This window comes from Anastrepha obliqua, chromosome 1 (genome assembly GCF_027943255.1).
Source record: "Anastrepha obliqua isolate idAnaObli1 chromosome 1, idAnaObli1_1.0, whole genome shotgun sequence".
Lineage (NCBI taxonomy): Eukaryota > Metazoa > Arthropoda > Insecta > Diptera > Tephritidae > Anastrepha > Anastrepha obliqua.
The window spans coordinates 22,317,249-22,335,221 of NC_072892.1; the positions used below are offsets into that span (position 1 = coordinate 22,317,249).

A 17,973-nucleotide genomic window follows, 5' to 3' on the forward strand; every position below is an offset into this window, starting at 1 on the left:
GAAAAGTAGGTATTTAGCAAAAAAAAAAATTAAAAACTTTATTTTTGATATTTTTTCACATACCTTTATCGTGATTTTCATTCCAAGCATTATCTTTCGGTGGCTGCATGCTGTAACCATCTTCATCAACCTCATTTGCGCCATATGCTTTAGTGGTGGCTGCACCACCTGCAGCCGTGCCATTTCCAGTTGCGCTGCTGCTGGCATTCGCATTGCCCGCCGCATTAGCAGCGCTGCTTGTTAAGCCACCTGCACTATTGCCAGAAGCGTTAATACCCAGTACACCGGCGCCACCGCCTGACGAGTCCACACTACCCGGCGCTGAAGCAGAAGATATGCCTAGGCCACCGGCGCTGCTGCCGCTGGAATTCTGCGCCTTCATTTTATTGTTTTCGTCATTATCGTAGGAATTGTTGGAGCGATCCACACTAAACACGGGGGCGAAAAAAAAGGAGGAATCAATAAACGAATTAAGCAAATTTTAAAGGAAACTACCTTCCGAGTCGCTCCTCTTGGATATTGTCGGCAGCTTCGCCATCTTTCTTCTTTTTAGATTTTTTAGTTTTCGCTTTGTCACGACGGCTACGCAAAATGCCAGACACTGTGCAAGGGGAAGAGATGAACGGTTGGAAATTGTAATTGATTTTCAGTGCCTAGCATTTTGTTTCAAAATTTATTGGGATATACACGAAAATTTACGTATGCAAATTATTTAATTATTATGCATCAAACCGAATAGTGGCAGCCCGAAAGAAAATCTGTACTTTGGATATATCACCGTTTTATTTTTTTTAATTGTACTTAAATTTTCTATAAAGTAAGTTAATCTGCTCGCTCTTCATCTTTATCAACTCTACGATAGGAGGCTTCCATTCAGATAATAGATCTGTTGATGAAGCAAATAATTTGTAACAAATTACAAACTATCAAGTTTTGGTGTTCATGTATTGCAAAGTAGGGGAAAGGGAGAGAGCAAAATGTCATTTCATTTTGAGGGGAAGTTGCACGTTTTTATTGGATAAATTTTTACTTGAAAGAATTTGCAAGTGAGAAACAGCTAACCGCAAAGTAAAAATAAACACGAATTAAAATTTACGAATTGACTCAAAGTTCTAAATTTAAATAAAAGTGGTGGCCAAAATGGAAAACGTAAGTAAATATATTTCAGAAAAAATGTATAAAGTTTATTTGAATGACAATTGCGGCGGAGTGTCTAGCAGCTAAATCCGCCGTAAGACTCAGCGCCTGTAGAGCATTCGGACATAGGAGGGATGGAAAAAAGGAATGAAACCTAATCCAAATACTCTTAATATATTTACTGATGGCTCAAAAATGTTAGACGGAGTAGGGGCAAGGATCTATTGCGCAGAGCTAGACATCAGGCAGCCATTTAAGCTTCCTGACCGCTGCATAATCTTTCAAGCAGAAGTATTTTTTTGCTGTAGGTAAGGCTGCGAAAATTGCATTCGCAAAGACATCAAGCAACGCCAAAATAAATATATACGTTGACAGTCAAGCGGCGATAAAAGCAATAAACTCATATGGAATTTCATCTAAAAATGTTTTAAAAAGCAGGGAACCATTGGAGAGATTAGCCACAGACAGACGGTTGCATATCTATTGGGTACCCGGACATAAAGGCATTACAGGAAACGAAATTGTAGATGAGATTGCCAAAAGCGCTGTTTACAGACAATTCGAACAAGAAAACGACATACTGAAACCTTTAAATACGGTATGCAATCACATCGCTGCGGACATGAAAATACGGATAGACAGGATGTGGAAAATCATGCCTATCCGAGTTTTCATGTCCGCAGCGATGACATTGCACACCGTATTTAAAGGAGGTGGAAAATCATGTGTACCCAGAATGCGAATAAATACGCCAGATTCGTACTAGCCCTGTCAAGAAAGGAAAGCAGAACTATGGTAGGTATACTGACAGGCCACAATTTGCTAGCGGCGCACGCATACAAGATAGAAATTACAAACAACGATAGCAGATTTTGCAAGGAACTGGAAGAGAGGGATACTCTTGAACACCTTCTATGTTCCTGCCCTGCATTAACTAGAACCCGAATGAAATGTTTAGGAGCTTTACAATATGAGAAGTTAGAATGCCTCTCGGGGATAGAGCTTCAGAGTTTACTTAGATTCGCAAAAGACGCATACATATTACAAGATGTCTACCACAACGAAACGTAGGGGTCAAGCTCCATCTGGTAACACTAAGGATCAATAGGTCTATGTGATGGCTTTCAGCCAGCCAGGTCAACCTAACCTAACCTATTTGAATGACAATGAAATAGAGGTTCATAAGTACTTCTGCATTTCTGCACAACAGCCTCCAGTCACGGTTGCTGCAGTTTCCGAAATACAAAACGAAACGCTTGTGCTTCTTGATTATTAACTAATTCGGCAATAGGAAGCAATGAAAATATGAAGAAAGCTGTGATTGCCACAACAATACAATTGCTAATGCAATGTTCTGCATCTGACAGCGATGATGAAACGGAAAAAATTATTGTGGACAAAATAAAATCAAGAGGTGCTAACCTCGTTAATTTGCATTCTATTTGCTTTTGTTTTATAATTTAATACGAGTTAATAATAATATAATTTACGAGTTCAGCTGAAAAAATGTTTAATTTTAGTGATTTTTTCCGCCAACAATTTAATCAGCTGTTCTTAAAACTTGCAAATTGTTATTGGTTTTGCGTTCATGTACTTTTTTGATATTTTTCTCTTTGAGAGCGATTTCTTAGAAATTAACTTACTCGCAAGTTACAGGATAATTTTCAGATATTAATATAACAGGTGGCGCAAAATTAATCAATTATGGAAAGATTTATAATATTCGCAAATATCGTCCTACGGCAATCATATTTGACACTTGTGAGCTAAACAGTACAAACAGACAAGCAATGGAGCACGTAAGGGTCAAAATAAAGATTTCCGTCATTCAAAATATTTTTTTTTTTTTTGGTAAAAAGTTGAATGGTTAATTTTGCGCCACCCGATTAATTTTGCGCCACCCGTTACAAACATTAAAATTCGGTTTGATGAATTTTGAGTATACTATATACAGTTATATACTTGTGCAAGGTGGCGCAAAATTAATGACTCCATAGGAAGATGGCGTCGTACGTCAATCATATTTGACACTTGTGAACTAAACGACTGGTATCTGGTTATAGTAGAGCGCGAAAAGATCAAAATAAAGATTTCTATCACTCAAAATCTTTTTTTTTTTGTTGAGTAAAAAAACTTAATCAAAAACCAAATTGTATGATTAATTTTGCGCCACATTGTACATAGAACAGAAAATATTTTCTATTTCAATTTCCTTCGCCTTTATGTGGCTTTCAACGTCGTTTAATTTTTACTTGCACTCAATATTTGTAAGTAAATTTGTGTATATCCCATTATACGATAAAATAACAAATTTGATAGACGTTAGGGGGTTAGTATTCGCAGAAGAAAAATTAGTCAATATATGACCGATGGCATAATGAAGATTATAAACATATGTATGTATGTATGTAGTTGGCAAAATCGCATGCGTTAAAATAAATAAGTTTATAGAAAAGGGATGTGAGACGACAATAAGAGCAAAATGCAGAAACCTACAAGTACTATAAACGAGCAACGAGACAAAAAGTAGCAGATATGTACACGTACTCCTTTCACCCTAACATGAAATAAAATGAATAATAAAAAAACATGGATAATTATTTTTCTAAATTATATAGAAAATATCATAAAATTAAATACTTATTTATGAGTGTATGTGAATTTTCAAGTGTAGTGAATTTCTGAAATACTACAAAAGTGTCACCCTGCAAAAGTGGACGTTTGGATTAAGTTAAGCTAAATAAGTAATCTCGCACTAAAAAGCTAAATAACTAACTAAAAATAAATAGCGAGTAGTTTTAGCTTTTCGATAATTTCCCCAAGAGTTTATAATTGAATTATTTGCATAAAATACTTTAAATAAGCAAATATAAAAAAACCAAATTAATATACAGAATAATACCAATCAAGCCCAATATATAAGAGAACAAATTCTTATTGTGCCCGAGAGGCTAATACAGAAGCAAATCACCGACAAAATATTCCAGTGCAGAAATTATGAGAAGAGTTATGAGAGAAAAAAAAACTGTACCACCAAAAAATATTATGCATCCGCATTAAGTTTAAGTTTGTAGGTAAAAGTATACAAAAAAAACTCAGTGTTAGAAGAAAATATGTATGTATGCATATAAATTTCCGCATTCCAGCGCACAACTTCAGTAGTGTTGGTAATTTACAAAATATAAAACACTTAATTTGTGTATTTTGCATTATTTCTTTTGTTTGGATTTCCTCCTCACCCTGAGAATTTGATGTGAAAATATTCAATAGTGATGTTGTGCGGCGTGAATTTCCCGCAGCCGCACCCGCACTCGATGCTGAGACAACAGAAGCGCCGCCACTAGCAGACGTTTGATGTGGATGATGATGATGTAGATGATTTGAACGTTCGTTAAGTGATGTAGAAATTGGTTCAGTGTATTTCCGACTCGATGCGGGCTTAGTGGCGGTTGGTGTTGGCGATGACGTGCGTTTTTGTAGGTGCTGTTCGATAGCAGCTTGATCTAGATATAAGCACAGGTTGTTTTTGTTTTGATAGAAAGTTAATGGGGAGTTGGTTAATCACATAAAAACAGGCACAGCAAATCAGAAATTTTTAAATATTTAGTAAAAATAAAAACAGTATAAGGGTAAAATATATGTATATACAATAGCAGTCCGTGGTAAATGGCCAGCTGAGGCAGAGCTTCTGTTGCAAGACAAAATAAATATGTTATAGACTATTGTGCATAATAGGGATGCCAAACCTAAGTCTTTTTTTTAAATATCGAAAATGTAGGGGAAGTTTAGTAATTTTTTCTAAGATTTGAAATGAAAGACCAGTAAGAGTGTGCATCACTACTAAATCGAAAATATATGTAACGCTTGCTTTCAGGGCGGTGGCTTTGTCAACAAGTTTTATACGCAATTTGTTAAGAATACAGTTAAAAAACCTTTTAATTGTGATAAACTGAATCTCACTGGTTGTTTTAAACTCGTTTTCAGTGTTTTAATAATTTTTTAAATATTTTTTTTTTTTGACTAAAAATACTTTTTAGTTATGAAAAAATGAGTATTTCTAGTTATTTTAAGCTCGTTATTAGTATTTTAGTAATTTTTTAAATATTTTTTTTTGACTAAAAATACTTTTTTTTTGTGATAAACTGAGTATTTCTGGTTATTTTAAACTCGTTATTAATATTTTCATAATTTTTTAAATATTTTTTTTTTTGACTAAAAATACTTTTTAGTTATGAAAAAATGAGTATTTCTAGTTATTTTAAGCTCGTTATTAGTATTTTAGTAATTCTTTAAATATTTTTTAAATATTCTTTTTGACTAAAAATACTTTTTAGTTGTGATAAACTGAGTATTTCTGGTTGTTTTAAACTCGTTATTAGTATTTTCATAATTTTTTAAATATTTTTTTTTTACTAAAAATTTAGTCGTGATAAACTGCGTTTCTCTGTTTCTTTTTGTAACTAAATTATTTATTAAATTTTTTTACTAAAACATGAATTTTTGGGCATATATGTACATACAATTTGCTCGATTTGTTTAACGGAGTACAGTAAATATGTGTGCAAGCTATTTATGTTTTTGCAGGTGTTAAGTTCATTATTTTTCGTATCGTACTTAATTTAAATAAATACTTTAAAAAGTACTTTTGTAATTAAACTTAGCCAAACTAAACTTAAATAAATAGTATTAAATTTTTTAACTAATTTGAATTGACGAACTACAATAGTTCCTAAACTAAATAAACTAAATAAATAATATTCAAAACCTTTTTACCTATTCGGAAAGGTTAATACAAGGTGGCGCAAAATTAATCATCCTGTAGGAAGATTTATGAGGAGTTTTTTCATGGCAGAAATACAGTCGGAGGTTTGCCATTGCCTGCCAAGGGGCGACCGCTATTAGAAAAATGTTTTTCTTAATTTTGGGTGTTTCACCGAGAAAAGAAAAAACAAAATACCTCATAAAAATATCTGCGGTTCGGAGTCGGCTTGGAACTGTAGATCCCTCCATTTGTGGAACAATGCACGCCACAAATAGGAGGAGGAGCTCGGCCAAACACCCAAAAAGGGTGTACGCGCCAATTATATATATATATATATATATAGGAAGATTTATGCTTTTTGCAAATGACGAAGTATCTACAAGATTACGTACAACACTGAACCGTTAATGCAGCTTCCTTATCACTGCATCAAACTTTTGGCAATAAAGTGCGACAAAATTCAAAGCATTTTCAATTAAATCATTATCTCTTACAAGATATGAATTGTCTAAAAATTATTTGTTTATTTAGTAAAAAAAAGTTATTCAAAAACAAAATTGGATGATTAATTTGGCGCCACCTTGTAAAAGAGCACAACATGAGAGATAAGTTAAAATGATGCTCTTTTTTATAAAACATTGGCTCATTGTATTGGAAGTAATACCAAGATTCCGGGATTACATTAAAATATCCCAAAAATATTGGCATCCCTAACGAATAATCATGGAAAATAATATACTGTTAGTATTGAGTTTTTGAAGGTATTACACTGCTTTAACCCTTTTGCATCATTCGGCAGAATAATCCGCAAAGAAAAACTCTCTCTTATCACCAAGAATAGAATAATCCGAAATAAATTATTTTTTTGTTTGAGGGAAGTTTCAAGGTACCGTTGCAAGGTATTTTGAGTACAACTCGCACTTCGGCTGGTGATGCAAAAGAGTTAAAGTTGTAAAGAATAAATTAAAGGCTTGTGGGGAAGTTATTTGTGTGTTTTTCGCGTCAAGATTCCTTTAAACCCTTATGGGATATTTTAAATTTTTTCATAAGTATTACTATTAAAATTTTTGTACGTCTTTGTCGATCACACAAAGAAAGCGCAACGTTATTATAAAAAAAAATTAAAACAAAAAAAAATATGGCCAATAAAAATCAGCATCTTCCAGCTGCCGTAAAGCATTTCGAATTTGAGCGATATGAATAAAAACTATAATTACTTATTTATTTAGATATATTTTTTCCGGGTATGCAAAGCCAAATAATATAAAAGGTCAGGCAATGCCAAACCTCACAGTATATTTGTGCCATAAAAAACTGCTCATAAAAAACCATCTGCCGTTCGGAGTCGGCATAAAACTGTGGGTCCCTCCATTTGTGGAGCAACATCAAGACGCGCACTACAAATAGGAGCAGCACTGGGCCAAATACCCCACAAAAGGGGCAAGCGCCATTTATACTTATATGCATCAGCCCGTCTAATGGAAGCGTGACCCCCGTGACGTCGAAACTATTTGAACAATCCGATTCTAACAAACTGCATTATATAATAATATTTCTTTTCTTCTAATATTTCTTATGCGCAAAAAATCCAATAATAGTCACCAACATTAGCTATAATGGCTTCAAATCTTCGAGTCTTATTAGGTGTTAATTTCTGCGCACGCGCAAATTGTGGAAGTAATTGGCTACAAATGAGCCGAATTTGTCTCGATAACTTTTTGACCGTCCACATTTGTTTTCCTTTGAGTTTTTGCTTAACTAATTGCCCATAAATTTTCAACAGGGCTGCCATCAGGCGACTGTGGAAGTCAATCCAATTTTCATGCCCATTTTGCTGTTTCCATTCACACAACTTCGGCTTCGAACGAATAGTTGGAATTATTGGCTTCTTCTAAAATCCAAGGTTGGCTAGTTCTTCCAAACATCTTCGCAGCTGATACTAATCATGATTTTTGGTAAGTTGTATACATGAAAGCTGCATTCAAATTGGCGCTAAACACAAATAAACGACCAAACCCCAAATATGAACCTTAGCTGGATGCTTAACAATTCGTTGAAGTTTTCGTTTATAAGCAGTACACCAGGACTGACGTATGCAACTAAACGCTGAAAAGGAATATTCACCCGGGAATATTAGGTTAGGTTAGGTTGACCTGGCTGGCTGAAAGCCATCACATAGACCTTAATGGTACCAGATGGAGCTTGACCCTTACGTTTCCTTTTGGTAGGCTTCTTGTAATAAGCCTGCATCTTTTGCGAATCTAAGTAAGCTATGAAACTCAAACCCCGAGAGACATTCTAACCTCTCATATTGCAGAGCTCCTAAACATTTCATTCGGGTTCTAGTTAATGCAGGGCAAGAACATAGAGGGTGTTCAAGAGTTTACATCTCTTTTAGTTCAATATATTAAATTATATATTAATATTAAATTTCTCCAATTCCGTTCTGAATTTGCCTTAGCCCATTCAAGCTTTTTTTTCAATGTGCTCCGTAATTTTAGGTCTTCTTTACGTAAACCTGCTCAAATCGTGTCTTTGTATGCATTAACACGACTTTTCCTTAAAACTGTTTCAGCTTTACGCAACGTTAACACGTTCCCTGTCCGCTGAGCCATATATGGTTCAGGAAACGTGCGACTGATAAGCACTGATACGTTCCTGAGCCATATGTGTGTCAGCATAGAAAAAGTTCCCTGAACCACATGTGTTTCATGAACATGCAGAAGCAAAAATATCCCTCTACGCTCATGGACCATATGTGTTTCAGGTAGAAATACCCTACATCCGTTTTTTTTTTAGTTATTATTATTACTAAAGCTATCCCATGACTACAAAAAAACAAAGTTTTCAAAAAACCTTGTTGGACTTGACGGTCAATTTTGCATTTTTGTATTGGGACAGGGAACGTGTTAACCTCGACTTCATCACAAAAAAAAAAAAAAAAAAAAAAAATTAAATTAAATTTTCTGATTTTGCTTTGCAAAGGTGTTTTTTCTTAGAGCTCCTCTGGGGAAGTCGTCAACGTTTTTAACCCTCCGTTGGACACCTTTTTTAAAATCTTCGGTTGGGCAACCGGGTCTGGCCGTTTTTCGTCCTGTTCGAGGATCCGCTTTTAAAGTTTATATCTATAAATCGATAAAAAATAAAATTTTTGAAAGCTTAAGTCGTTAGCTATAAAAGAAATATGTTAAATTCACGACCAAAGTCGAAAAAGTCATGTCCAGTCGCAGGCGCCCAACACGCGGTTAACTTCGGTATACCATTGCACGCATTTATTTATGAACTTTTTCGAGTTCTTAACACTAAACCAACCTATACTTTATGTATTCCTATTCCCACCAAAGACGTCTTTAAAATGTTAGAGCAGATCATACATATATAATATATTTCTCTGTAAAAGAGTTAGCAAGAGAGGCGTAAATCTTGAAAAATACATTCGATGTACTTTTTAATAAAAATCGTTAAGGCAAACGGCGATTTAACAATGTTATTTCAAAGAACTTCTGACAAAAAGTTTAAAATGGGTCATTTGATCCGTCATGGTACGTTTAGTTTTAAAATATTTTGCTGTAGATGCACGTGACATTTATGGATCTTTAGGTGCTGTACACAAGAACACTGCTGCCAAAAAGTTGTTCATTCATTTTGTAGAAAAATTTACGCTTTCTAAATTTCTCAGAAAACTAACAAATTGCACAATGCGTATTGCGAGAAGGATACGCCTATTTAGCAGCATTTAAATTTTTTTGTAACGGAACTCCACGTCTGAATTATGCCGGTCACGCTTCCATTAGACAGACTGTATATAAATTTTTTGTTACAAAATAATTATTATTTGGTTTTTATGTAATTTTGGGATTTGCCAATGGTAATATTTTTCGATTTTAATTTTTCTTCTTCTTTGCGGAAGAATAATGATCATTTCCTATTTTTTTATATTCTCAACATTAAACATGGGACATCAAACAGCGAGATATACCCAATCAGATCAGAAAGTACCAGGAATGTTTAATTTAAACAAACCGCGCACGTGGGAACCGGTACATATTTTTTTCTTATGCTGGTAGACCAGACAGTCAATGAAGAATATTATTTATCCGTTTTGAAGTGTTTGAGCGATGCTGTTCGTCGCAAACGGCCGGAAATGTGGATTCTTTTCTTGGATTTTTCATGATGATAACGCGCCATCGCAGCGAGCTCAAATTGTGCTGCATTATTTGACCAAACACCAAGCAAATACCATCGTGCAGGCATCGTATTCACCTGATATGGCCCCGTGCGACTTCTTTTTGTTTCCCAAGTTGGAGTTACCACTCACTTCGTAGAAGGAGATTTCAGTCGATAACGGTGATCAAAGAGAATGCGACGAAGGAGCTGAAACCATCCCTTCATCAGCCTACCAGGAGTGCATGAAGGACTGGGTTAAACGTTGGCACATGTGTGTTGCTTCAGACGGGTCATATTTTGAAGGAGATAAAATAGATTTGTCTGAAATTTAACTCTGTTCAGTTTTATTTAAACATTCCCGGTACTTTCTGTATGTATCTTTCGGTATGTCGGCCGTTTGCTGAAAGCTTAGTGTTAAGAAAAGGAATATTTTGTTTTTAACAAAAATTATTAAAATTAACAATGATTACTTGTTCTTGTGCATTACTTTTTCTTGTACTGAACAAAAAATTAAAATCGACTAGTGCTATTTTTAATGATAAATATAATATAAGAACTAATTAATATATTGATCGGAAAAAGGTCTAAAACAAAATAATGCCTGGTTGTGATTTTTCTTTTTTAACTTAAAATAACTTAAAATAATTACCATATCTACTTCATGGAATTATCGAATCTTGATTTTTATTACTTAGTGCGTTAAATTATAAGAAACCAAATATTCTGGACTCGCTATCGCAACTTTTTCTTAACAAAGTATTTTTCTAAATGAAGACTATCTAAAATGCTTCGCAAATATACATAAAAGTGTGCTACTATGTATTTACAAGTAAAACGAAACGAGTGACGAACGACCGATCTGCTTTCATCACGGCACATACACAAATAAAATGCGGCATCAAACAAGATAAATTATAAATAGAAACCAAATGCTAAAATAAACGCAATTAACAAACAAAAAATTAAATTCGAAAGTAGTAGCAAAGACGATAAAGAACGCAAATCAAATTTAAGCAAATAAAAGGGAAGCCATGATAAAAGGACTATAAGGTGAGGCTGCTGAAAGTTGGCATGAATATTTTGAGCTTCTGTGGCTTTGTAATAATTGGCTTGCTCTGCACTCCTAAAATATAGCCAATTTCCACTTTTTAATTTTTTTTCTAATTATACGACATTTGTTTCGCTCTACTTTTAGGGTAAACAAATGTCAAACAAAAACAAAAAAAAACTCAACCGTTCACCGGTTTTGCTTTATAGCCTTTTTATCATGGTGAAAACTGAAAATTAAAAATTCAAAAACGAAATATAATAAAAATAAATTGAAAAAGAACAAAAATAAATGAAAAACCTACTTGTTAAAGAGGAGGATGTGGATGATGTAGTGGTATTGTTGGTAGTAGTAGAAAGAATAGGAGGGCTAGCGGTAGTAGTAGTGGCATTTTGTTCGGACAGTAATTGTGTTAAAGCAGACGACATAAATGAACCTTGATTATTATTGTCCTGCAGTGACTGAAGCTCTGAATTAAGGGAATTTTTGATGATGGCTGTGCCGGTGTGGGTAGAACCATTACTATCCGTACCGAAATTCCCACCACCACTATTAGCGGTTGTTGTTGTTGTTGTCGCTGTTGCCGCTGCTGCAGCGTTTGCTCCTGTTGTGGCATTTGTTGGCTGCTTATTGCTTGGAATGCTGGATGAAAACCAATTCAAGAAATTGCTGCGCACCGTAGAGGTAGCAGTCGACGTGCTTGACGATGATACTCCTGCCGGCGTAGTGCTGATGCTGCTAGTAGTGGTGGTAGCGTATGTCGTTGTAGCATTTACAAGAATTGGTGATGTTGCACGTGGTGATGCCTGTATACCGAGTATGGTATCGTCGGCGTTTAGTAGGCTATTGCTGCCACTGCCACTGCCACCGGCCGCGCCGATACCGCCACCGCCACTACCCAGTGAACCGGCCTCAACATTGCCACGTTGATCTATTGACACACTACCGCTGGTAATTCGTGATATGGCACCTTGTATGCTTGTTGCTGAGTTGGAATTGGAAGCAGCCGCAGCAGAGCCGCCCGATTGATTCAAGCGTGTGGCTGAGACGGACTGTTGCTGTTGTTGTTGTATAGAAAGTGGAGTGATTTCGAGTTCGGGCACTTCTGCAATTCCAGCGGCGAATGGGAAGAGTATGAAAAAAGATTTATTATTTATTAAAATATATTTTATATCGAGTTTAAGCCAAACGAACTTGGTTTCTCTAAGCCAGTGTACTTGTTGAGCACAAATTGCTCCAAAAGCTTGTCCACCGTCATGTCATTAAATTGACGCTTAAAATCTGAATGCACCTGTTGGCGAAAAACACAAAATGATGCTGCTTGCCGTAAGCATGAAGCTTTTTATTAATACTTGATAAACGCACCTGTCCAACCATGTCATGATTATTTTGAAGCATCTCTAAGAATGTAGACAAAAATTCCTTCATTTGCCGCAAGTGGACCTCTTCAATTTCTTGAAAACGCTGCAAAATAATTTCATGTGTATAAACAAACGTTGAGAGCATTAAATTTCACACAAGTTTTATTTGTCACACCTTACACGTCTGCGTCATGCGCCGCTCGAAATCGTTTTTGATCGGATTATGCTTGTCAAGCAGCGTTTTGTACTCTTCTTGCAACTTGCGCAATTTCGTTTCGATTTTTTCGATGTCCTTTTGTGATGCATTGTCCTTGCGCACCTTCTCCAATTCTAATACTTTGCTGTTGTAGAGATCGCGTAGCTTTTGCACGGCCGCCGTTGATGCTTGCATAGCTTGTACGCATTCCAGGGTGTGTGATTCCTCTTCCTTAACCGTTTTATGTTTTTTATGTAACTCATCGGCATACTTGGCGACATCCTTCACCAGCTCGGTGAGCTTTTGCACCATTTGTAGATGCAGCGTAGAGAGCTTCTCTGCCGAAGTGCGCAGTATGGTCCAGACGGGCGCAAAGGTGCTGTTTAATGTGCCAGTGCTGGCTTTGTGTGCTAGCTTGGCCATTAGTTTGGAGTTTTGTTCTTCGATATTGGACTTTTCGCGAAAGAACTCCGAGAGTTCTTTGCTCGCTACCCAGCCAAATTTCATATTATGATAGAGTACATCGAAACCATTGTTCTTCTCCCCCTGTACGACACAGAAAAGGAAAAAATATGCAAAATATTAAACAAAATTAAAATAGAAATCTGCAATTGGTATATACCCAAAAATAATCGTTGAAATCGACCGTCATTTTGTCGTCGTTCTCCTTTTCGCTAATGTATCAAAAGTTATTTTTTAGACTATATATTTTTTTATTAAAGACCATTAACCATTTATGTAGTTGCTTTTCATTAATTGACCTCTTGTAGCTGGCTTTGCTATCATCATTTTAAGTACCAAATTCGTTCGTTCATTTTCTTCCGATAAATCGATCTTTCTGGAGACACAAATATTGCCCGGACGTTTGCGGCAGTTCTTCTGTAAAATGGAATAAAAAATTCTGTTTAAGTATACACAAAGATATGATATATATTTCTAAACAAAACCTGCACCCGTATTAACCCTTTGGGGACGGAGCCGCTCGACGGGCGAGCGTCGCTGAGGACGAGATGTATTGGAGTGCGCAGTCAAGAAAATAAATATGTTGAACGTTAAAAAAACTAAGACTTTATTTAACACAAGAAAAAAATTTCATAAAATTATAAACAAACAAATTGAAAAAAAAAGAAAAAAAACAAAAAGAAGTTTGGTTGTATTTATGTAAACATTTTATATTCCGGCATTGGGTGGTATGGTTCACATTGACGAAGTAATGCCGGCATCTTCCGTCTTATCAGATTCAAAGTAATATTCGTCAGAACTGTCACTATCTAACGTATCATGCTCTACAGGCTGAACGATATGAAGTGTTACCAACTTCACACTGCTTTAATCTGTAAAACAGCTCATGACATCAACGTCAAAATTGTTCTAATGACAGTTCAATATATTGTTTATAAGCCATCAAAAGCATTTGCGTCTCAGTTGTGTTGAATTTTTTTTTCTGTGATGGAATTCAAATGTAATAATGTGATTGCGTTATATTTGGCTGGAAAATCACAACCAGCCATTGTTCGTGAGCTCAGTCACCTCAAAGTGAATAAAATGTTTGTGTATCGCACTATAAGACGTTAAAATGATAGTGGTAGCATTGCAAAACGCTATGGAGGTGGACCAAAAAACACCGCAACAACGCCAGAAATGGTTCGGAAAGTGAAGGCTCGACTTGAACGAAATTCACGTCGAAGTGGAAGAAAAATGGCCAAAGAACTGAAAATATCGCAAGACAGCATTCGACGCATATTGAAAAATGAGCTCAAGGTCAAGGCTTACAAGTTCCAAAAAGCACACGATCTTTCACCCCAGCAAAAAAAGTTTGGAGCGAAAGAGCAAAGGAGTTGTTGCGCTTGCACGAACGTGGCGAATTTCCTAACATTGTGTTTTCTAATGAAAAAAATTTCCTAATTGAGCAATTCATAAACACTCAAAACGATTATGTTTACGTGTGGCCACTCGAAGCAATTTCCCATCGCAAGTAATGGTTTGGGCCGCAGTGACCGCTGATGGACGCTCTTCAATCGTTTTTATCGAGTCTGGTGTCAAAGTGAATGCGACTTATTATCGGGAAAATGTTTTAGAAGCTGCTTTAGAGCCGTGCACACGCAAACATTTCGGTCGTAGACCAGGACGTTCCAACAGGACTCGGCACCGTCTCATAAAGCTCGTGTGAACCAAGAATGGCTAAAAAATCATGTTTCACACTTCATTTCGTCCACACAATGGCTTTCCAATTCGCCAGACGCAAATCCGATGACCTATTCCATCTGGTCCATTTTGGGGAGCAAGGTGAGGACTAAAAAATATGCCAGTATGGATGCGCTGAAAGGAGCGATTATACGAGAATGGGCCAAAATACCTCAAGATCACATTCGTGCAGCATGCAACTCATTTTTTGACCGTTTGAAGACTACAGTCAAGGCAAAGGTGGTCATATCGAGCTAAAGTGAATATATGTTAAAATTGTAATCATTTTTGATCAATTTTGTCTTTGAAATCAATAAAAATTAATTTCACACAAAAAAGTTATGGTGTTTTGAATAAGTAACACTTCATATCGTTCACCTTGTAGATCGCTTAGGCATCGTGCTTAGGATAAAATATGAAATATAATATATAAAAAGCCTACTGGTTCTTCTGGCAGTGACCCTGAGAGACTGAATTGAAGAACTGAAATTCGTTCGGTAGAGTCAGACATCGTCTCACATCGTCAGTTTACATTACAAGAAAGATAAGACTTAATCGCTAATGGCCCTTCTTTCAATAAAAACGTGACTCTTGTACTATACCTATGCGTATCTTATCGCTCAGAACGACAGACGTCGCGAGCCCTACAGCTACGAACTAATTTGGGCGGCTAAATGCCGACACGCGTCTGGTACGGTAAAGCGGCTTAGGCGGCTATATGCCGACACTCGTCCCCAAAGGGTTAATAAACTGAACTAAAATAAATATGTATGTATGTACATATACCTATTCACACATTAGTAAGTTTAAGGGGTTTCATACGTCCAGAATTTTCAAAAAATCGATTTTTTTACAGATTATTATTATTTATAGTTTTAGGCGTATTTCTGTGTTAGTCGATTATAAAAATTCCCCATAGATACGAAGTTATGGTAGAAAATGTAACTGCCCAACGAGAGTTTGATGCGCACAGGTAGCTGACCTTCGTTTGTGGCACTTGAACTTTTGCATATTTAAACTCGTTTTTCTCGAAACTACTTTTCCGGCACTCATACAGTTTTTTAAATTTTTTATGTGGTTTTTTTTTAAAATATTCGAAAGTATTTTCTCTATAGTCTGTCGAGCCGGCTTTTTGATATTTTTATAAAAAAATTTTGTAAACATAATTAAAATGTGACATTTATGACGTAAAACGCATATTTTTTTTTTAAATACCGTAAATTGCAAAATTTTTCGACTACAACTTTATTTTACGAGATTTGAGAAATAATGCAGACCGTGGAGCAACTTTCTTTCCATTGTACTTTTATATAGGTACCAATTTTTATAAAGAAAAATTAAAATAAATCTTTTTATAAAGTTTAAGTACTAATAAACAACGTATAAATTTTTTTATATTTATTTCTATTTTTATCCCTTTTAAAAACATTTTTTATTTCAGCGCATTTTTGGCGCTGCTGGACGTATGTAACCCCTTAAACACTAAAGCTGGGTTAAAAATATTGCGTCGAAAAATTGACCCTAAATATATACAGCTGTGAAGCCTATAAATCATACAAAAGAAAATTTCATTACCAAATATCTATGAACGGTAAGGGATTCGAGATGTGTAGAGTTTATTTGAATAAATCTGGCGACTCCGTAAATAACCGTTCTTTATTGGCGTCGTTTTAAGTGAAACATTGAAATGGCAGTACCTTGAATTTTTTAAGGTTATACAAAGAATATTGATCAAATTTTGCACAGATTTAGACCATGGATGATAGATACCAGGTTTGCTCGTTAGATGTGGCGAAAAAAAATTTTTAGGCGAACTTTGGATTCTATGTCATTCGTTTTGTGTTTCACTAAGCTAAAGCTAAATTTTGTTAAACACAAAATGAATGACGTCGGAATATCTGTCAAATTCGCTCAGAAGCGAATAACGGTCTACTGTGAAGCCTATAAATCAATCTGTAGTACACCTCTAAAAATCTTTTCACCATGGATTTAGACGAAAGTTCGTTTTTTTGTTATTTATTTACATTTTTTTTAATTTTAGCGACTGCCATGCATACATTTCTTATGTTTTGACTATATTAGGTCGAGCGAAGCACTACAGAACAACCGAAGCAGATTCTGAAATTGATGAAAAATGGAAGATCCTACACAGAAATCCAAAATATTATTTCATTTTCAGCAAAAATAATTTCAAATGTAATCAAATTTGTGAAAAAGCACGGAAAAAAGAGGAGGAAATCGAAAAAGCTTCCTACAAGACGATCGCAGAATTGTAAGGTCCCCCAAAGATAATCCCATGAAGTCAGCGAAACAAATTAAAAAAAAAAACTTAAATGTTTCTGACATGGATACACGTAGAAGACTACGGAAAGCTGGATTAGCAGCTCGCAGCCCACGGAAAAAGCTACTCCTGAAACCAAAACATAAGGGAAAAAGCTTTGAATTTGTGAGAAAACATGCTAGTCCAGCTGACATGTGGCGAGATATTTTATGGACTGACGAGTATATAATAGTTTTGTATGACGTCACGCGTTCACGACAATATGTTAGATGTCCACCTGGTACCGAAAATCAGCCACAATACGCTCTAAAAACCATTAACGGTGGGGGTCAAGAATAGTGGTATGGGGATGTTTCTCATATTATGACACAGATCCCATACACAAAATTAAAAAACCCAACTTAATATTAATTAAAACTCATTGTAGTTTTTTTTTTAATTTTTTTATAAACCTGCTCGGAATGCGTTACTTATATGGCCACTGCCATTTTTAATGTGAACCATGAATTTCTATCTTTGGAAAATACAAAATTTTATTTGACGTTATAGAATTGATTTATAATGTATTCAGTTAAAGAATAGGATATTTCAAAACATTTTAAAATAAAAGTAATCAGATCATAGATTAACCATTTTTAGATTTTTGTATTCATTTTTTGGTAATGCTATTTTCATGTTCGCAACTGTGCCTCATATGGTAAGAACTACAAAGGCAGATCTGCGATGACTTTGCCACCGAAGGAAACCAGCAAAATCCTTAGAATTGCATCAAATTTCACCCTTCGAACAGCAAAAATTAAAGAAATAGCAAACATTGCAGCCTGCAAATCCATTATT

The 17,973-nt window shown here is 35.4% G+C and overlaps 1 protein-coding gene across 11 annotated transcripts in view; it reads right to left on the reverse strand.

Moving 5' to 3' along the window:
* The window catches only part of LOC129246238 (F-BAR domain only protein 2), a 39,367-nt gene that overhangs the window by 5,440 nt on the left and 15,954 nt on the right, over positions 1-17,973 (reverse strand). For 5 of the 11 annotated variants that reach the window (XR_008582453.1, XM_054884890.1, XM_054884917.1 and 2 more), the window contains exons 2-9: positions 13,294-13,550; positions 12,651-13,217; positions 12,480-12,578; positions 12,309-12,405; positions 11,419-12,219; positions 4,377-4,640; positions 496-601; positions 64-428 (exon numbers count right to left, since the gene is read on the reverse strand). Coding sequence is in view for 10 of the 11 variants with exons in the window: in XM_054884890.1 (XP_054740865.1) it covers positions 64-428; positions 496-601; positions 4,377-4,640; positions 11,419-12,219; positions 12,309-12,405; positions 12,480-12,578; positions 12,651-13,217; positions 13,294-13,323 (2,329 nt within the window). In the remaining variant the exon portion in view is untranslated. Of the gene's footprint in view, positions 1-63; positions 429-495; positions 602-4,376; positions 4,641-11,418; positions 12,220-12,308; positions 12,406-12,479; positions 12,579-12,650; positions 13,218-13,293; positions 13,551-13,618; positions 13,644-17,973 lie in introns of those variants that run through there. The other 6 variants (XM_054884937.1, XM_054884927.1, XM_054884947.1 and 3 more) reach the window with 6 other exon arrangements.